The 16,766-nt window shown below is 33.2% G+C and overlaps 1 protein-coding gene across 1 annotated transcript; it reads left to right on the top strand.

Annotated features, from left to right (window-relative positions):
* Positions 1–11,040: 11,040 nt before the first annotated feature.
* On the top strand, positions 11,041–13,360 carry LOC102614395 (uncharacterized). Its single transcript, XM_006489689.3, has one exon. The coding sequence runs from the start codon at positions 11,419–11,421 to the stop codon at positions 12,949–12,951; it is 1,533 nt and encodes a 510-aa protein (XP_006489752.2). The 5' UTR covers positions 11,041–11,418; the 3' UTR covers positions 12,952–13,360.
* Positions 13,361–16,766: the final 3,406 nt, after the last annotated feature.

Raw genomic sequence — 16,766 nt, 5'->3', positions numbered from 1 at the left:
ATATAAATGGAGTAGATTTTTTCAATTTAATGCTCAATAGACTCTTCTAATACATGTGTCTTAAGTAAAATTTTCATATTGTAAATATCTATGCATTATAGTAATTAAAAAAATAAAAAAACAACCCTCAAATTAAACATATCTTTATCGACTACCCTTAAACCTCTGGCAAAATATTTTCTTTTTAAATAAAATTATTCTTTTAGTGTGAGATAAATGTCTACCATTTTTCAACTTCTTAGCTAAAAAATCAATATGGTATCAACAATAAATGTCATCATATAACGAGAAGATTAGGCCATTAGTACTCTCAAACTTTACCAGTATATAATATGTGTTGACACACTTTTTTTTGTTTGAATTATGTTATATACAGATTGTTACTGATATTATATCAGACATTACAATTACAATATTTACAATCGTACTAAACAACTGGGACTACTGCCATACATTAACCCACTGAAGCACTTGCCCAAATACTTTAAACCATCTCTAATATTCGAGGGGTGCCTACTCCACTCACATTTCGTAAGAGAGAGACTGTCTCCACTCAATTAGTTGATAATTGAGGAAGAACTGAAACTAACCTCCATAATGTGTCGACACACTTAAACACGATATGTTGCTGTAAACATATTGGGGAAAAAAATATTAAAGTTAAAAAGTGGAAGTGCTAGAAAAGCTAGCCATGATGTTAAAATAGATTGTAGATACCATATGGATATGTATATATAACACGTACTTGATACAGAAATAACACCAAAATGCTCAGTTATGAAGTAATAAGCAAGCCGTCCCCAGCGCCTTGATTATGCAATCTCCTTTTCTCGGTATTGGTGTCGACTGATGTGATATAATAACAATGGCATCAATGTTCAGATTTCATTTAGTAAAAAATTTGACGATTGATGTAAAATGTTCAAATGAAGATGAAAAAAAAAGTGTAGACAAGTACTTCAATTGGTGACCCAAAATAAGTAAGAATTATTGACACAGGAGTCCCTGTTGTTTTATAATTTTTCTAAAAAGCAAGAGTTTGTCCATTTTTAAAGGACAAGTCTTGTTTGTGTGAATTTTTTACACTAAGATCTATTGTTTGTGATTGACCGTTAATTTTTTTAGGGCGGAAGGGTACAATAGTATTCTTCCAAACCTTATTTACCCATTAAACCAAGTTAATTGCTCTAGTGTACACAAACTTATTAATCTTAACCTCATACTCTAAAACAAGTACTGAATTAATCATAATTGTATCTTTGATTTTTTTTTTAAGAATTTTTTTTATGGAAAAATATTATTTGATTTTTTATTTAAATAAACTACCTTTATATTATTGTTTTTATACTAAGTATAAAGAAAATTAAATTATCTAAATTCAATCTCAACTAGCATTATAATTAGTTTTATTTCTATCAATACGATAATGGTAAGAACTTACAATTTATTATTGTCGAAATTGATGAGTCCAATAAAATCCATTAAAACTTATTGTAATTATATTTTTATGTGCCCCTTGTTTTTGGTAAATTACTTTGGAGTCCCTCTTATTTGCTGAAAAGTAAAGAAATTAGAAGTTTTGAAATTTTAATATATAAGTCCAAAATATTTCTACTATTTACACTTAAGAGTATATTTCTATTATTTATATTTGAATACTATGCCATAATTGATTATTATGAAAAATTTTAACATTGTCATTTATATTATTATTGATAAATTAAAATTTAATTATATATTTAAATTATTTATTATTGATTAAATAGATTTTATATTGTTTCTAAAAATTGTTTAATATTATTGATAAATTAATATATCTTATTATATATTTAAATTATTTATTACATATTAAATTAATATTATATTATTTTCAAAAACTAAAAAAAAAAGATTTTATATATTATTTTTTTTTTCAAGTTATTGGCCTTATACTGTCATTAATTTTAATAGTAAATTAGATCAATTGATCAAAATATAAAATTTAAAAATTATCCAAAATTATTTGTCAAACTTTTGATTATTTTGCTTTTTTTAAAAACAACAGAGATGTCAATGTTAAAAATCAAATAGAATACATTCATGCCGTTGAAACAAGTTTTGCGTTAGATCTAAAGGGCAACTCGTATATGGACAAAATGTGGGGTACCATGCACCAAGTGCACGGTAGCTGGACCCTTCTTTTAAATCACACTACTGCATAGACCAAAGAATCAATTGTAGGATTTTTGTCGATAAAAAAATCTACTTCTAAAATATGATGGTTTTAATTAAAACTATTTTATTACGTTAGAGTTGGCAGTTTATCTATTACCTCTATCTTGGCTTTGTCTACCTCAATGCCTTTCTTGAACACCTTATGACCCAATATTATTCATTCTTGCACCATGAAATGACACTGTTCCCAATTGAGTACTAAGTTAGTCATCTCACATTTTTTAAAAACTTCTTCCAAGTTGTGTAAACAATCGTTGTATGTCTCCCCAAAAACTGAGAAGTCATCCATGAAAACTTCTAAAGTCTGTTATACCATATCAGAAAAAATAGACATCATGCATCTCTGAAAAGTTACTGGAGCATTGCACAAACGAAAGGGCATTCTTCTGAAGGCAAATGTTCCATAAGGATAGGTAAATGTAGTATTCTCCTGATCCTCTGGAGGTATATCAATTTGGTTGTAGCCTGAATACCCATCTAGGAAACAATAGTAATATTTTCCAGCAAGTCTGTCCAACATCTGATCTATGAATGGTAGTGGGAAGTGATCTTTCTTTGTGGCTTTGTTGAGCTTCCTGTAATCCATATATACTCTCCATCCAGTCATTGTCCTTGTAGGAATAAGTTCATCTCTCTCATTAGCTATCACTGTTATCCCTCCTTTCTTTGGAACACATTGAATTGGGCTCACCTATGAACTGTCTGATATTGGATATATGATTCCAGCATCCAACCATTTGATGATTTTCTTTTTCACAACTTCTTTCATAATAGGGTTTAACCTTCTCTGATGGTGCACCGAATTGTTGTGGCAATCTTCTAACATGATTTTATGCATGCATATTGATGGGCTTATCCCTTTGATGTCTGTCATGGTTCATCCAATTACTCTTCTGTATCTTCCAAGCAAATCTACTAGACTATGTTCTTGACCTGCATTCAAGGTAGATGAAATGATTACAAGGAGTATGTTGTTTTGACCAAGATAAACATATTTCAAATGTGAATGTAACAATTTTAATTCAAGACTAGGAGGTGATTCAATAGATGATAAAGTTATTTTTACTTCCCTGTCTGAGAGATTCAGATGCTCAATAAACCTATTATGCCTATCAGATTGCTTTTCTTCCATCCAGTCTTTTTGATTTGCTGCAACATCTTCCTCTTCTAAATCTTCAAAGGTGGTGACTTTGTTGATCTCATTATTGCAGCATCTGTCGATTCTATTTGCTACAACAAAATCCACAATACTTAGGAAATTGCAATCTTCTATTTCATTAGAGTTCTTCATAGCCTCTAGTATATTAAATGTGACTTGCTGATCATTCACTCTCATGGCAAGCTCTTATTTCTGCACATCTATCAGAGTCTTCCCAGTTGCTAGGAAAAGTCTTCCAAGTATAATGGATACATCTTTATCAGCTTCAAAGTCTAGTACAATGAAGTCTACTGGGAAGATGAATTTGTCAACCTTCACCAGTAGATCCTCAGTTTTTCCTTCAGGATATGCATGAGATTTGTCAGCTAATTGTAGAGTGACTGTTGTTGGTCTGCATTCCCCTACTCTCAGCTGCTTAAATATAGACAATGGTATCAGATTAATACTGGCTCCCAAGTCATAAAGTGCTCTGCCAGTGTACCTAGTTCCTATAGAGTAGGGTATTGTAAAACTTCCTAGATCCTTCACTTTTGTAGGAACTTACTTTGCAGCATATGACTGGTTTCCTGTGTTAAAGCAACAGTTTCAAATTCTCCCAGCCTTCTCTTTCGTGCCAAGATGTCTTTTAAAAATTTCACATAATTAGGCATTTGCTCCAAGGCTTCCACAAAATGTATGTTGATGTGTAATTGCTTTAGCACTTCTAGGAATTTGCTGAACTGCTTGTCTTGTTTTTGCTTCTGGAATCTCTGTGGAAAAGGTGGTGGATGTCTAAACTACTGGGTAACTTCAGGAGGTACCAAACTCTGCTTGTGTGGGTTGTTGTAGGTCGTGAGAATTAATAAATATATAACTTAGAAAGTTTAAAGGAATAAAAAATTTTTAACACAGAACAAACCTGGTGCCATATAGCCTATTGTGGCAAGTGTTTGTGTTTGAGTCATAGATTGATCTTCTCCAGTTAAGAGCTTTGCGATGCCAAAATCACTCAAATGAGCAACAATATTATCGTCTAACAATACATTGTGGGGCTTTAAGTCACAATGAATTATTGGAGTTGAAAAACCAAAGTGCAGATATTCCAATGCTGATGTAACATTTATCATTATGTTCAATCTTTGAAGAATATCCAAAATGCAGTTGCTCGAATACAAAACCTTCTCCAAACTTCCATTTGTCATGTATTCTAATACCAATGCTCTAAAATCTTCATTTGAACAACTGCTGATAATTTTGACAAGGTTTCGATGATGAATGCTTTTCATTACTTCACACTCAACATCGAAACTCTTTCATGCTTTTTCAAATTGCAAGTGAAAAACCTTTATTGCAAACTCCATCCCATCTTGAAGTCTTGCTTTGTAAACTGAACCAAAACTTCCTCTACCAATTAGATTATTTGCACTAAATCCATTCGTTGCTCGCAGAAGTTCTAGGTATGAAAATCTTCTTCTTGATGCTTGAGGTTGCATATTAGCAACATTTGGTAGCTCCGTTGCTCTTTTTTGACATCTTGAGATCAACCCAAATTTGAGAGCTAATATGACTACTAGTATGAGTAAAAAACTCAGTGGCAAAAACATCTGTAGTAGAAGAGCCTTTTTCTTGATTTCTCATGAGTGCTAGGTTTGTTGCTTTTGCATGGCGGGACTTGTAGATTTGGTGAGCCACATAATAGATCATTTCCTATAAATGATTTGCTCGAGAATTTTGTAAAAGGTCCTCCTCTTGGAATCTCTCCTTCTAATCTATTGAAAGAGAGATTTAGATACTTGAGCTACAAGAGTTTCTCCAAAGATAGAGGAATAATCTCCGAAAGATTATTATTAGATAAATCTAAGGATTCCAAACTTACCAAGTCATCAAATGAATTAGGAATTGAGCCTTGCAATCTATTATGACCTAAGGAGAGAAATTGTAGACTTTTTAGCCCTTGAATTGTAGTTGGAATATCACCTAATAAATTATTCCTCGAAAAATCTGTTCTTGTCAAGACCTTCAAATTTCCAATCTCAGATGGAAGAGGTCCGGCAACAAATTCGATGAAAAGTCAAGGTACAAGATGTCCTTAAGGTTCCATAAAATTGAAGGAATAGAACTTAGCTCATTGGAGTCCAAATGGAGGTTCCTTAAAGCAGTGAGATTGCTAAAGCATGTAGGGATGGATCCAGAAAGCTTATTGCCGCGCAAGTCCAATTGAAACAATGCAGCCAAATAACAAAGAACGTTTGGGATTGATCCTTCCAATTCATTACCCCGAAAACTCAAAAATTGAAGCTTTTGTAATTTGCCTAGAGTAATAGAAATTGATCCATTCAATTTATTGCCTCCTAAATCAATGCTTATTAAGTCGGTCAAGTTGCCAATCTCTTCAGAAATGCCTCCACTAATGTTGCAATCAGACATCCGAATGAATTCCAAAGATTGAGAAAAATTGCGTACAACCCTTGGAAGAAAGCCATCTAGTGGATTACGTGATATATCAAGTTTTTTTAAATACTTGCAGTTTGACATGGAGGATAGAAAGCTCAACTCTAGAGTTGAAGATGTCAAATAATTATCAGATAAACTAAGTTCCTTAAGATTTTTTAAGTTGCCAAATGTGCTGGGAAGAAAACCGGAGGAGTTGGTTGCCAAAGTTAGAATAGAGAGCTTAGAAGCATTGAAGATGAAATGAGGAATTGTGCCACTAAAATTATTACCCCACAAATAAAGCTCCTCAAGATTAGGAAATCGAACATCTACAATTGATGAAAGTCTTCCCAAGACATAATTATTGTCAACATCAAATACTTTGAGTGTTGACAGATTGAAGATTGTAATTGAGACAATACCAACTAATTTATTCTGACTAAACCATCCAAATTTTGAATATTACCGATTTCATGTGGTATCTCACCTGTATTTTGAAAGAATTATACTTAGATTTGTTTTAAATAATAGATAATACATTAAAAAGAAGACATTAATTTTTCAATAAAGAGGCTTTTATGTACTACACAATTATGACAAGTACTAACACACAAGATAAACTAAATCATGGACCTGTCTATGGTACAGATTCTGTAACAAACATCTCCCGTCATCCCACCATCCAATTGTCTATTGTTTAGTTTCTCACTCCACATCCAACCACATCCAACGGCTGATGCTGCAGTCTGTAGCTTACAGATTCTGTAAGCTAGTCAAGTCCCTAAATCATATATATATCTCTTTAACAACAAAGTACAAACAACCATCAACTCATGTCAGCAGTACGATTACAGCAAGATAAAGAAAATTCAAAAAACTATTTTTTTTTCAAAATTTTCTTTACTAAAATGGATATTCCAAAAATTTAAATAATAATAATGAAGATTATTTTTATTTAAATAATCTAGAAGCAACAAGGTATTAGATTTCTTCATTGTTTTTTTTCAATAATAATGAAGATTATTATTGTAAAAATTTGCAGGAAGTGCACTAGATAGTCTATTAACACTGAAATCAAGAACTCGTAATGAAGAAGTCTTAAAAAATGAAAGCAGAGAAAGAACCAGTGAGCTGGTTATCACTGAGATCAAGTACGTATTTGTAGTGATGACAGATTTCCAAGGTGAGAAGGAATGGTACCGGTTAGAAAATTATTTGTTAGTGCCTATACAAAATTTCTAAGTGTTTTCAATTTTTTTAATACAGTAAAATTGACAAACCTGTGCATCATCTCATTGATTTCTAATACATAAAAAGATAATGTTGGATAGTTGTCTTACACACCATGGAGTCTGTTAATGCCGAGATATAACTCCTTAAGCTTGGTCAAGTTTCCGATTTCTCTTGGTATGGCTCCCGAAAATTGTTGTATGACAAACCCAAGATTTGTAAATATGTGAAATTTAATAGAGTCGATGGTATTCCGCCATGAAACATGTTTCCGGACAAAGAGAGGTATTCAAGAAAAGGAAGATTACCGCAAATATCTGGAGGAATTTCACCGGACAATCTATTGAAACTAAAATCAAGATATTGTAAAGAAGACATATTGGAAATTAAAGAAGGGAATGAACCGGAGAGCCGGTTATCATGAAAATAAAGTGTTTGCAATGAAGATAGATTCCCAAGTTGAGAAGGAATGGTGCCAGTAAGATTTAAGTGAGAAATATCCAAGGCTGTGACTCTATGGCTATGGGCATCACAAGCAACACCCGTCCAATTACAGACAGGGTTACTTGTATTCCAATTCTTGGCAAAGAAATTGGTTGGACCATGAGTAATATGAGCTTTCAGGGCAAGAAGAGCATCTTGGTCTGTGGTAATACTAGTGTTGGCTGATGCTGCAACAATTAAGAAAATAAGAATCAAACACTTGATAAAGAGAAATCTGATCATCCTATTGAGAGAAATAATTCTTTTCATGAGATGAGAGTATGTAGATTACTGTAGGTGTGTGCTTCGATTGGTAGTAATGCAAGAACACTCGTAAATTGTGCTACTAAGTATTTATAATGAAACCGAAATTTATAAGAAAATAGAAGAGAAAAAGACCCCCATGCGTTAAGCCAGGCCTTCTGTCACCATAAGCCTATTCTTTTAATCATAATGATTTTAGAGTTTATTCAATAATTGACAAATGTTCTTCTGACTAAACCTTCAATTCATTTTACTATTAATTTTTATCAAATTTTTATTTTAAAATTTTATTTATCGAATATTATCAGTTTTATATCATTTCTAAATGTTGTGTTCACATATATTACTGTGTCTGAAAGTTATCAATCAATAAGTTTAAACAATTTTCACAGTTTCGGCCAAGTAAGAAAGTTTTTCAAGTGTCCAAAGGAGGAGCATGCTGTGAAGATTTTGGATTTCCTCTATTGATATGAAAACTGAAATCGTTTTCTTGACTTCTTTACAAGAGAGAACGTACGTGTTTTTTAAATGTACAAAACAATGATAAGGAAAGTGATAAAAAGGGGGACATTCATATTTCCTCCGTTGTCTTCTTATTTTGGCTAGTAGTGTCGTTAAGCTGATTAGTGATTACCACCGTTACTTAATTTCTCAGTCCTCAAGTTAGATCATAAGTTGATCAAGTCAACCAAGTTATAGAGGACAAAATCAATGATTTAGGAAAGTTTTAAATAGTTTCTCAGTGTATTCTTTCACATATGAGATTTTTGTCACTTATACATCTCAATTCCTGATTTGTTCAGCTCTCTAAATTCAACAAACAAATAAGGAAGTATACTCGAGTGCACCTACGATTTTTCTCAAAAGACAACCGCTAAATAAAAAATCAAATAAAATATTTTTAACATAGAATTACTTTTTTTTAAATACGAAATATAAATAATATTTTACTTTTTTCTTATCTAACATCTAAATACATTTAAATATAAATATTAAGTTGTTTACTTTTACAAATTAGAAACATCACAAGTTTTTCGCATTTTCACATAAGCACACGCTTGCAGGTTTTACCCATACCCATTGGGCAAAGATCTATTGAGAAGAGAAGGCAATTAATGATGATCTTGACTTGTTGGGCTCAATATATGATGAACCCCAATTTTATCATTTGCCCCTTTCAGCGTCCAACGTTACTTCATATAGATGGGCTTTTAGGCAAAAATGAATAAGGTTAATTGTGAAAACTGGTCAGGTATTAATAGAGCAATATCATATTTTAAATTATTTCATGGGGTATGTTTAGACAAGGGGTTTTAATAGACTAATAGAGGGGTGCCAATAGCTCCATTCCACATTTTAGGTATGAAAGTCCAATGGGGCAACAAAAGATGAAGTTTTTTTAATTAAATATTTTAAAATGATTCAAAAATATATAAATATTTACTTATTAACTATTAACCCAATATTTAAGTCTCAATTAATATAGCAACAAATACGTATCTGCCAAATTAGATTAGTTATTAATGTTCATCATTGAGTCGTGTGAGATTTGAAGAAAATTAACATATGTTGACACAAAAAATTTAGTCATACAGTAAGAGTTTAAAAACAATTGTTTTACTTGTGGAATAGACTATGACATAACTTGATGTTTTTAGGATTGGTATGGTTGAAAGTGAAGAGCTTGGCGGTCAAAATTATACAAAATAATAACCTATTAAGGATCACAGAGGTGATATCAGTGAAAATCATCCGATTCTCAAGTCAAAGATCAAGAGTGGCACAATAATGAATAATAATAAAAGAGAAAGTAAGACAAAATACTTTGAGGATATTGGATCCCCTTTCTCCAATCCATTTTCTTATTGTCATACTTTTCAGTGGTGGTTTTTTTATATAAGAGAAATAATCAAAAGTTAAGAAAAAAATCATTTCCTATTTTATAGAATTTGAGTTTGGTGAGATTAGGTTTTATGTTGCTTTATCATATTTAGATTAGGACATGTTATCGAATGTTTATCCTTGGGTTTGGAGGCTCATTCGTTTATATCATCAAGTAACATTATATGTAGCGAATAACAATGGGCCAATGGGCCAATGGGCCCTGCCAGGCCTTCTTTACTAAAAATTAATCCTAGTACTAGCACAACAGGAAATCTATGAATGATGCATATTTTTTCTGTCCGACTGAAAAATTAATATTGTCCACACCCAATTTACAATAAAAAAAAGTAAAATAATCTTTTTGTTTAATTAATGAGGTTTTAAAATGGATTCTAAAAGTGTAATTAATTGCCCGGCTGGATTATTTTAGAACTTTCCTTTGAACAACGACTCTTACATGCTACTGTTAAAATAGAAAAAATTATAAAATAATTATTAAAAAAATTTACCAAACCTGTTTTATTTTTAACCCTTAACAGAATTTGTTAAAGTATGAAATGCTTTCTAATTTATAATTAGTTTCATGAGTCAATTAGGGGTGGACTTTTGAACAAGGCTTATTTTCATAGTCCAATTTAATACGGTATAAAAATAAATAAATTAATAAAAAAATATAAAATATAAATATTAAAATCCTTGCAACTAATCCAACATTTCAAAGTCTAGCACGTAAGTTATTGTTTCATAGTTAATGAAAAAAAAGTGGAGAAATTCAAAATCTTGTTTAACATAAAACACTAAAGTCTAAACAACAACAGTCAGTAGGAATTTGATTAATTAAGAGGGTTTTATTATCGTTTCATATTTATATTTTTTTATATAAAATATGAAAATTTTTATTTATATGGGTTGGCGGGTTGGGAATTTAACAACCCAATCCAATCCGTTTATTTTACCAACTCAACTCAAACAGTAAAAAATCATACGGGTCGGTTTCACAGGTTGAGTGGATTGGTGCCCACCCACCCAACAAAACCAAACAGAGCAATAAAATAAAAAAAAAAAACACTAGATCTAAGATTAATCCAAATTCTAGTTAACCACATACCTTCCTTCACCTTGAGAATTAAAAACGTTAATATAACAATCAATAACAGTTAGCCCCCCTGTTGTTGTTTGATCCCACCACTCAGGTACCCTATTTCTGTCAAATTGTTTTTTCTCAGGAAACCTGAGAGACTAATAATAAATCCCAACAATTTACAATTTACAACAACCTATAATCACATTTTGCCATTAATTAATAATCACAAAGAAACTCATGAGTCATTACCCATTTACTTCGCCTGAAAATTCTCAAAACTAAGAAAAGCCCCCCCCCCCCCCCCCCCCCCCCAAAAAAAAGAAAAAGCACCTGCCTAATATTAAATTAATGTTAATAATAACAAAGAAATTAAAAACAAATGAAACCCTGGTCAAACAACCAAATGACATCCCCATTGGTTGCGCTGTCCCTCATCAGCAAAACTGAAACCCTAGCCATGAATTTCTCTTCTTCTCTCTTTCTCTTTCCTCCTCATTTTGTTTAGTTCCTTTCCCTCTTTTGATGTTATTCGATCCCTCGTCGTCCTTTCCTTGGACGGCGAGCGGCTCCTCCTTTCAGCACCAACTGCAAAACAAATCCCTAAAAAAAAAGAAAAAAGAAAAAAAAATCTCGTCATCTCAATCGTAGTTGTTAATTGTCAAATCATCATTCATTACTATTCCAAACTATGTCTTCCACAATTCTTGCACCCTTTCAGCTCTTGGAGCTGAACATCATCTCCGCACAAGACCTCGCCCCAGTGTCCCGCTCGATGCGGGCCTACGCCGTCGCCTGGGTCCACCCGAACCGGAAACTCTCGACGCGGGTCGACGCGCACGGCCGCAACAACCCCACTTGGAATGATAAGTTTGTATTCCGTGTTGACGAAGATTTCCTTCACAATGATACCTCGGCTGTGATGATTGAGATATTTGCTTTGCATTGGTTCCGTGACATGCACGTTGGGACAGTACGTGTTTTAGTGGGCAATTTAATCCCTCCCCCGACAAGATCCCTCCACCACTCCCACAGGAGTTTCGGTATGAGATTTGTTGCACTTCAAGTTCGCCGTCCGTCGGGAAGACCTCAAGGGATCTTGAACATCGGCGTCGCGCTTCTCGATAGCTCCATGCGTAGCATGCCCTTGTACACAGCGCTCAGCTCAGCACTTGGATATCGCCATTTGATGGGCGAAGAGGATATTTTTACCAAGAACACTAGCACCGTTGCTAGTACTAATCAAAACAATATTTCAACACTCCTCGGGAAACCTGACCTTCGCCGTACCAAAAGTGATTCGAGTTCAATGATCGGGTCGGAAATCGCCCGAAAATCCAGGATCCGAAGAGAAAATGGCAATGGGAAAGCTAGTTCGGTGGTCGGCGGTTCGGAACTCAGCGGGAAGGGGAACAATAAAGGAAGCTCAAAAGGTAGCTCCGTTTTCAGCGGATCGGATATTTTCAAGAAACCGAACAACAAGGTTGCTAATTCCACTTTAAGCACTTTTAGCGGGTCGGATCTAAGGAAAGATCAGCCCGGTAGGGAGGGCGCGGGAAAAGTTCGTTCGTTGGTTAACGGTATTGAGACTGTAAATCAGGTGGGCTCCCCAACCAAGGGTAAAATTGGAAACCCAGGTTCGATGAATAGCGGGTCGGACGGTTCGGACCCGCCCAGGAAAGTGGACCCATCACCGAAAGCGATATCGCCGCGGAAGCCGTTCGCACGTGACCAAGGGTACGAGTTTGTGCACCCTAATAAATTGAAACTGTACAAAAACGTCCAGCCGGTGATAACCGAATCGGAGCTCGGTCCGTCGCCGTCGGAGGTGGCGGCGGCGAAGGCGAAGGAGAAGCTTCTGAAGCAAACGAATGACGAAGAGAGCTCCGTTATGATGGCGTGGGATATGGACAGCAGCGTAGAGGGATTGCAATCGAAATTGGAGCGCTGGAGGGCCGAGCTTCCGCCGTTGTACGACTCAAGTTTTCCGTCGAGCAGCGCCGGCGGAGGAGGTGGTGGCGGTACGACTGCCAGGCACAGCAGGAGACACACCGACGGTGGAAGTGGGCCCGGTTTGTTCTCGTGTTTTAGTAATATTTGCGGTTGTGAGTGCTCCATTGTTTGTGGATCGAGTAGTTCGAGTAAAACGAATAAAAAGAAATCAGGCAGCAGCGGGCGTTTGATTCGGAGTCCGTCGATAAACAATGATTCGAGCTTCTTTTAACCGAACAAAGTGCTTATTTTAAACGTCGTCGTTGACCCGAATTGTTGAAATAACTGACTGGTTTTTATATAACATCAAGGGCGTGTATGTGCGCAGGATGACGACGTGCTCACCAGGGGTGGATGTTAGTGAAGTGACGTCGGTTAGGCCATTCCTCAACCTTCGTTTTCTTTTTATTAATTTTTTTTTTTCCTGTCTTTTCTTCTTTGGTGAACTTATATCATTCTCATTTAACCAACCCCCAAAACCGAAAAAAAAGGGAAATTAAGTATTATACTCTTCCCGCCTAAATGGTTGGTGGTTTGTACGTAGAATCTTATTCTTTATAATGTTTTAAAAATAACAAGATTGTTTTCTGGGATTAGGATTTTTTTTTTTTTTGGTTGATTTAAGTGAGTTTGTATATTAAAAGTTTGTATACTCGTTGTTATATGAATGATTACAGTTCATTCCGTAAGATTTTATGTTTGTTTATGCTCAGGAACTCAAATCATACTATTTAAAGAAAAATTTAGGATGCCCTTGATGTACATTCTCTTATCTATTAGATTCTTATTAACTATGCATAAGCATTTATTTATACATAATTGATTAAGAGTCTCAACAAATAATTAGGGATGACACAATCCTCTATGTATTTGGAAACCCATCCAAAACATGATGAATTTTGAATAATTTTTGGGGAATGGGGTGGGGAATAGAGAAAAAATAATCTCTAATTTTTTAATGGAATAAAGTTTGGTTTTGTACTCTCCACCCCCACCCCTACCCCAATCTCCATTATATATAAATATTTTTTTATATTTTGTTCAATAATTTTTGTTTTATTAATTACAATGTTGGTTAATAAATATTTAATTTTTACCTAATATAGATATGTTATAACTAAAAGAAAATTGTACGTTATATTTCTTTTTCAACACTAAAACGTTGTTATATTTTCCTTTATCTTTCAAAGTGCTACTCTTTTCAATTATTTTTTTACTTTTGATATTATTTCAATATATTGTTTCAACCTTTTGGAGTTTTTTAAATAATTTAAATAATTTATAATATGATAATGATTTTATTTAAGTCCCTAATTTTTGATTTACTGAAAACCGTTTATCGATGGCTACTATAAAATAAATAAATAGAAAATAGTGTGGGGACGAGAAAATTATTTCTTATATAGAGATTCCTCATCCCCACCCCCACTAAATTTAGTGGGGGATGGGGTGGGAAATTGAGACAATTTTTAATGGGGTGGGGAATGGGGTAGGCCTCCCACCCCCACCCCACCTTACCTCATTGCTATCCCTACATATAATGGAATATATACTAAAAGTATGTTCAAACATTTTCCTCATATTTAGTTTGACCTAGTTCACTTTATGCATTTAGTTTTGTAAAATCAAGAAATAAATAACCTGCATCACTTGATCAATTTATCAGCTTCTATTTCAAAAACTCTTTGATTATTGTCTTTGTCATTAGATAACTCTCTACATCAAGTTGATTAATTAATAATTATCTTTAGATCAAGGAGTCCAATTTCTTTAATTTTCTAGTCTTATCGTTTGAGTCAAAACTCCCCTACATTTGAGTAGTCAATCGAATGATATAGATTAACAAAAATGAAGCCCCCAATCTTTCCTGGATTTATTTTCCCTTTTTTTTCATAGATATATATTTCAAAGTCTGAGCTTTCATTTGAGTCTATATTATGCCTTAGCTAGAAATTTCAAATTCTATGCTTTCCTAGCCCAGGAACTTTAGTGTGTTTTATATTTATAAATTTTTTTATCATAATATGTGAGGTACAACTTTCTCACTTGAATATAATAAAATTAATTTTAAACTAATAAATCCCCTTAAGTATTAAAAAAATAAAAATATTTATAATAATAAATTCTAGAGTAATGATGACATGAGCGATGACGCAATAAGAGCTGTTTATAAAAATATTTAAGAATTTTAGAATTTACTAAGATATCTATGGAAGGATATATCTTATCCATTAATCAAGAGTTGTGGTGGCAAAATCCTAACCATTTATTAGCTTAGGAAATCTTATAAATGAAATGCTAGTTATGCAGCCTAAGAGAGTGGGGTGAATTGGGATTTTAAAACTTAAGCAAAACAAACCACATAACAATTCAATCTATTGCCTTAATGAAATCAAAAACAATAAATTTAACAATACTAAAAAATAAAAGAGTAAGGGAAGAGAGAGTAAACACAAAAATTTGTATATGGTTCGGCAATCCCCGCCTAAGTCCATGCCTCCAATCAAACTAAGCTTGAGGATTCACTATCCAAGCCTCCCAAGGTTTCAAATATTACAATTGACTTCCAAGGTGTCAATAGACCTTTACAACAAGAGATTTAACAAACCACACAACAATTCAATCTATTGTCATAATGAAATAAAAAACAATAAATTTAACAATACTAAAAAATAAGAGTAAGGGAAGAGAGAGCAAACACAAAAATTTTTATATGGTTTGGCAATCCCCGCTTAAGTTCATGCCTCCAATCAAACTAAGCTTGAGAATTTCACTATCCAAGCCTCCCAATGTTTCAAATGTTTACAATTGACTTCCAAGGTGTCAATAAACCTTTACAACAAGAGATTATCCCACAATCTCTTAACCAAAGTATTTCTTACACTCAAACTCTCACAAATTTGATAAAGAAATAAAGATTACAACAATCAACTCTCTTTTAGAGTGGATATACAAAAATAAAAGATTTAATCTATGATGATTTGCAAATTAAAAGCTCAAAATATGTTGTTTACACATGTTTATACTTGCAAAAGTGTTAAAATTAAAGTTGGATTTGAGTTTATATAGATTCAGCCCAAAAACTAGCCGTTATAGGTAAATTCCAGCACATAAGCGGCTAGCCACTTAATTAGCCGGCTCCCCGCTTCAGTACAGTGAAAATTACTGTTAAAATTTGAATTTTGCTACAGTAATACTGTTCACACAATTATATTTTGCCCAAAATTTTTTATAATTAGATTATGGCCCAAAATGTCATCAAACTTTACAAATACATCCCCTTTCAAAATTTCTAAATAATACTTTTTATTCTCAAAATTTTATGAAATTATGATACAACCCCAAAGTATAATAATATTTTTCAAATAAGTCCTTTTCAACATTTAACATAATACTTATAAATTTCAAAGTTTTCAAAACTTTTTCAATTTTGTCTAAAACTTGAAAATATGAAATTTTCCTCAGGCAACTAGTCGCTAGTCCTTAGGCGGTTAGCCGCTAACTCTCTATCCATTTAGGATATTTACACTTGGGTCTTCAAACGTTCATAAATTATATTACAACTCAAACCGTTTCAAATATTTGCAAATAGATCCAAGTCCATAACTCAAAAAAATACTTATTAAAATTAAAGGTTGCAAAACTTTTTCATTTTAGTCCACATCTTGAAAAACAACTAATTTCCTAAGATACTTGGCTTATAATTGTAAAACCTTTGGGTTTTGAAAAATGATGATTTATTAAACAAAATCTTGAGCTTCTCAAATGTTAAACCATACATATATTAAACCTCACCGGCTTTACAAGAATTGTCGTAATAATGAGTCCATTGAGCTCTAAACTTTATTCTTGATCGAACCGTTGTCCGTTGAGTGTCTTGAACTTGATTTCACTTGATTCGCTTGCATAGATATTATCCTTCAAGAACTAGTGAAATGTGAAATACAATATTTTCCAAATCACTTAAGACATGTTTGTTATCATCAAAATTACATTATGTGTAGTTCTTTAGGCTAACAATAAATACCTCTATCCCTTTCATTTTCC

The sequence above is a fragment of the Citrus sinensis genome, chromosome 1 (genome assembly GCF_022201045.2).
Source record: "Citrus sinensis cultivar Valencia sweet orange chromosome 1, DVS_A1.0, whole genome shotgun sequence".
NCBI lineage: Eukaryota > Viridiplantae > Streptophyta > Magnoliopsida > Sapindales > Rutaceae > Citrus > Citrus sinensis.
This window is presented reverse-complemented; position numbering and strand designations above follow the sequence as displayed.

What these genes read in the sequence shown, in the direction of transcription:
- LOC102614395 (XM_006489689.3), top strand. Translation starts at nt 11,419, where the DNA reads ATGTCTTCCACAATTCTTGCACCCTTTCAGCTCTTGGAGCTGAACATC.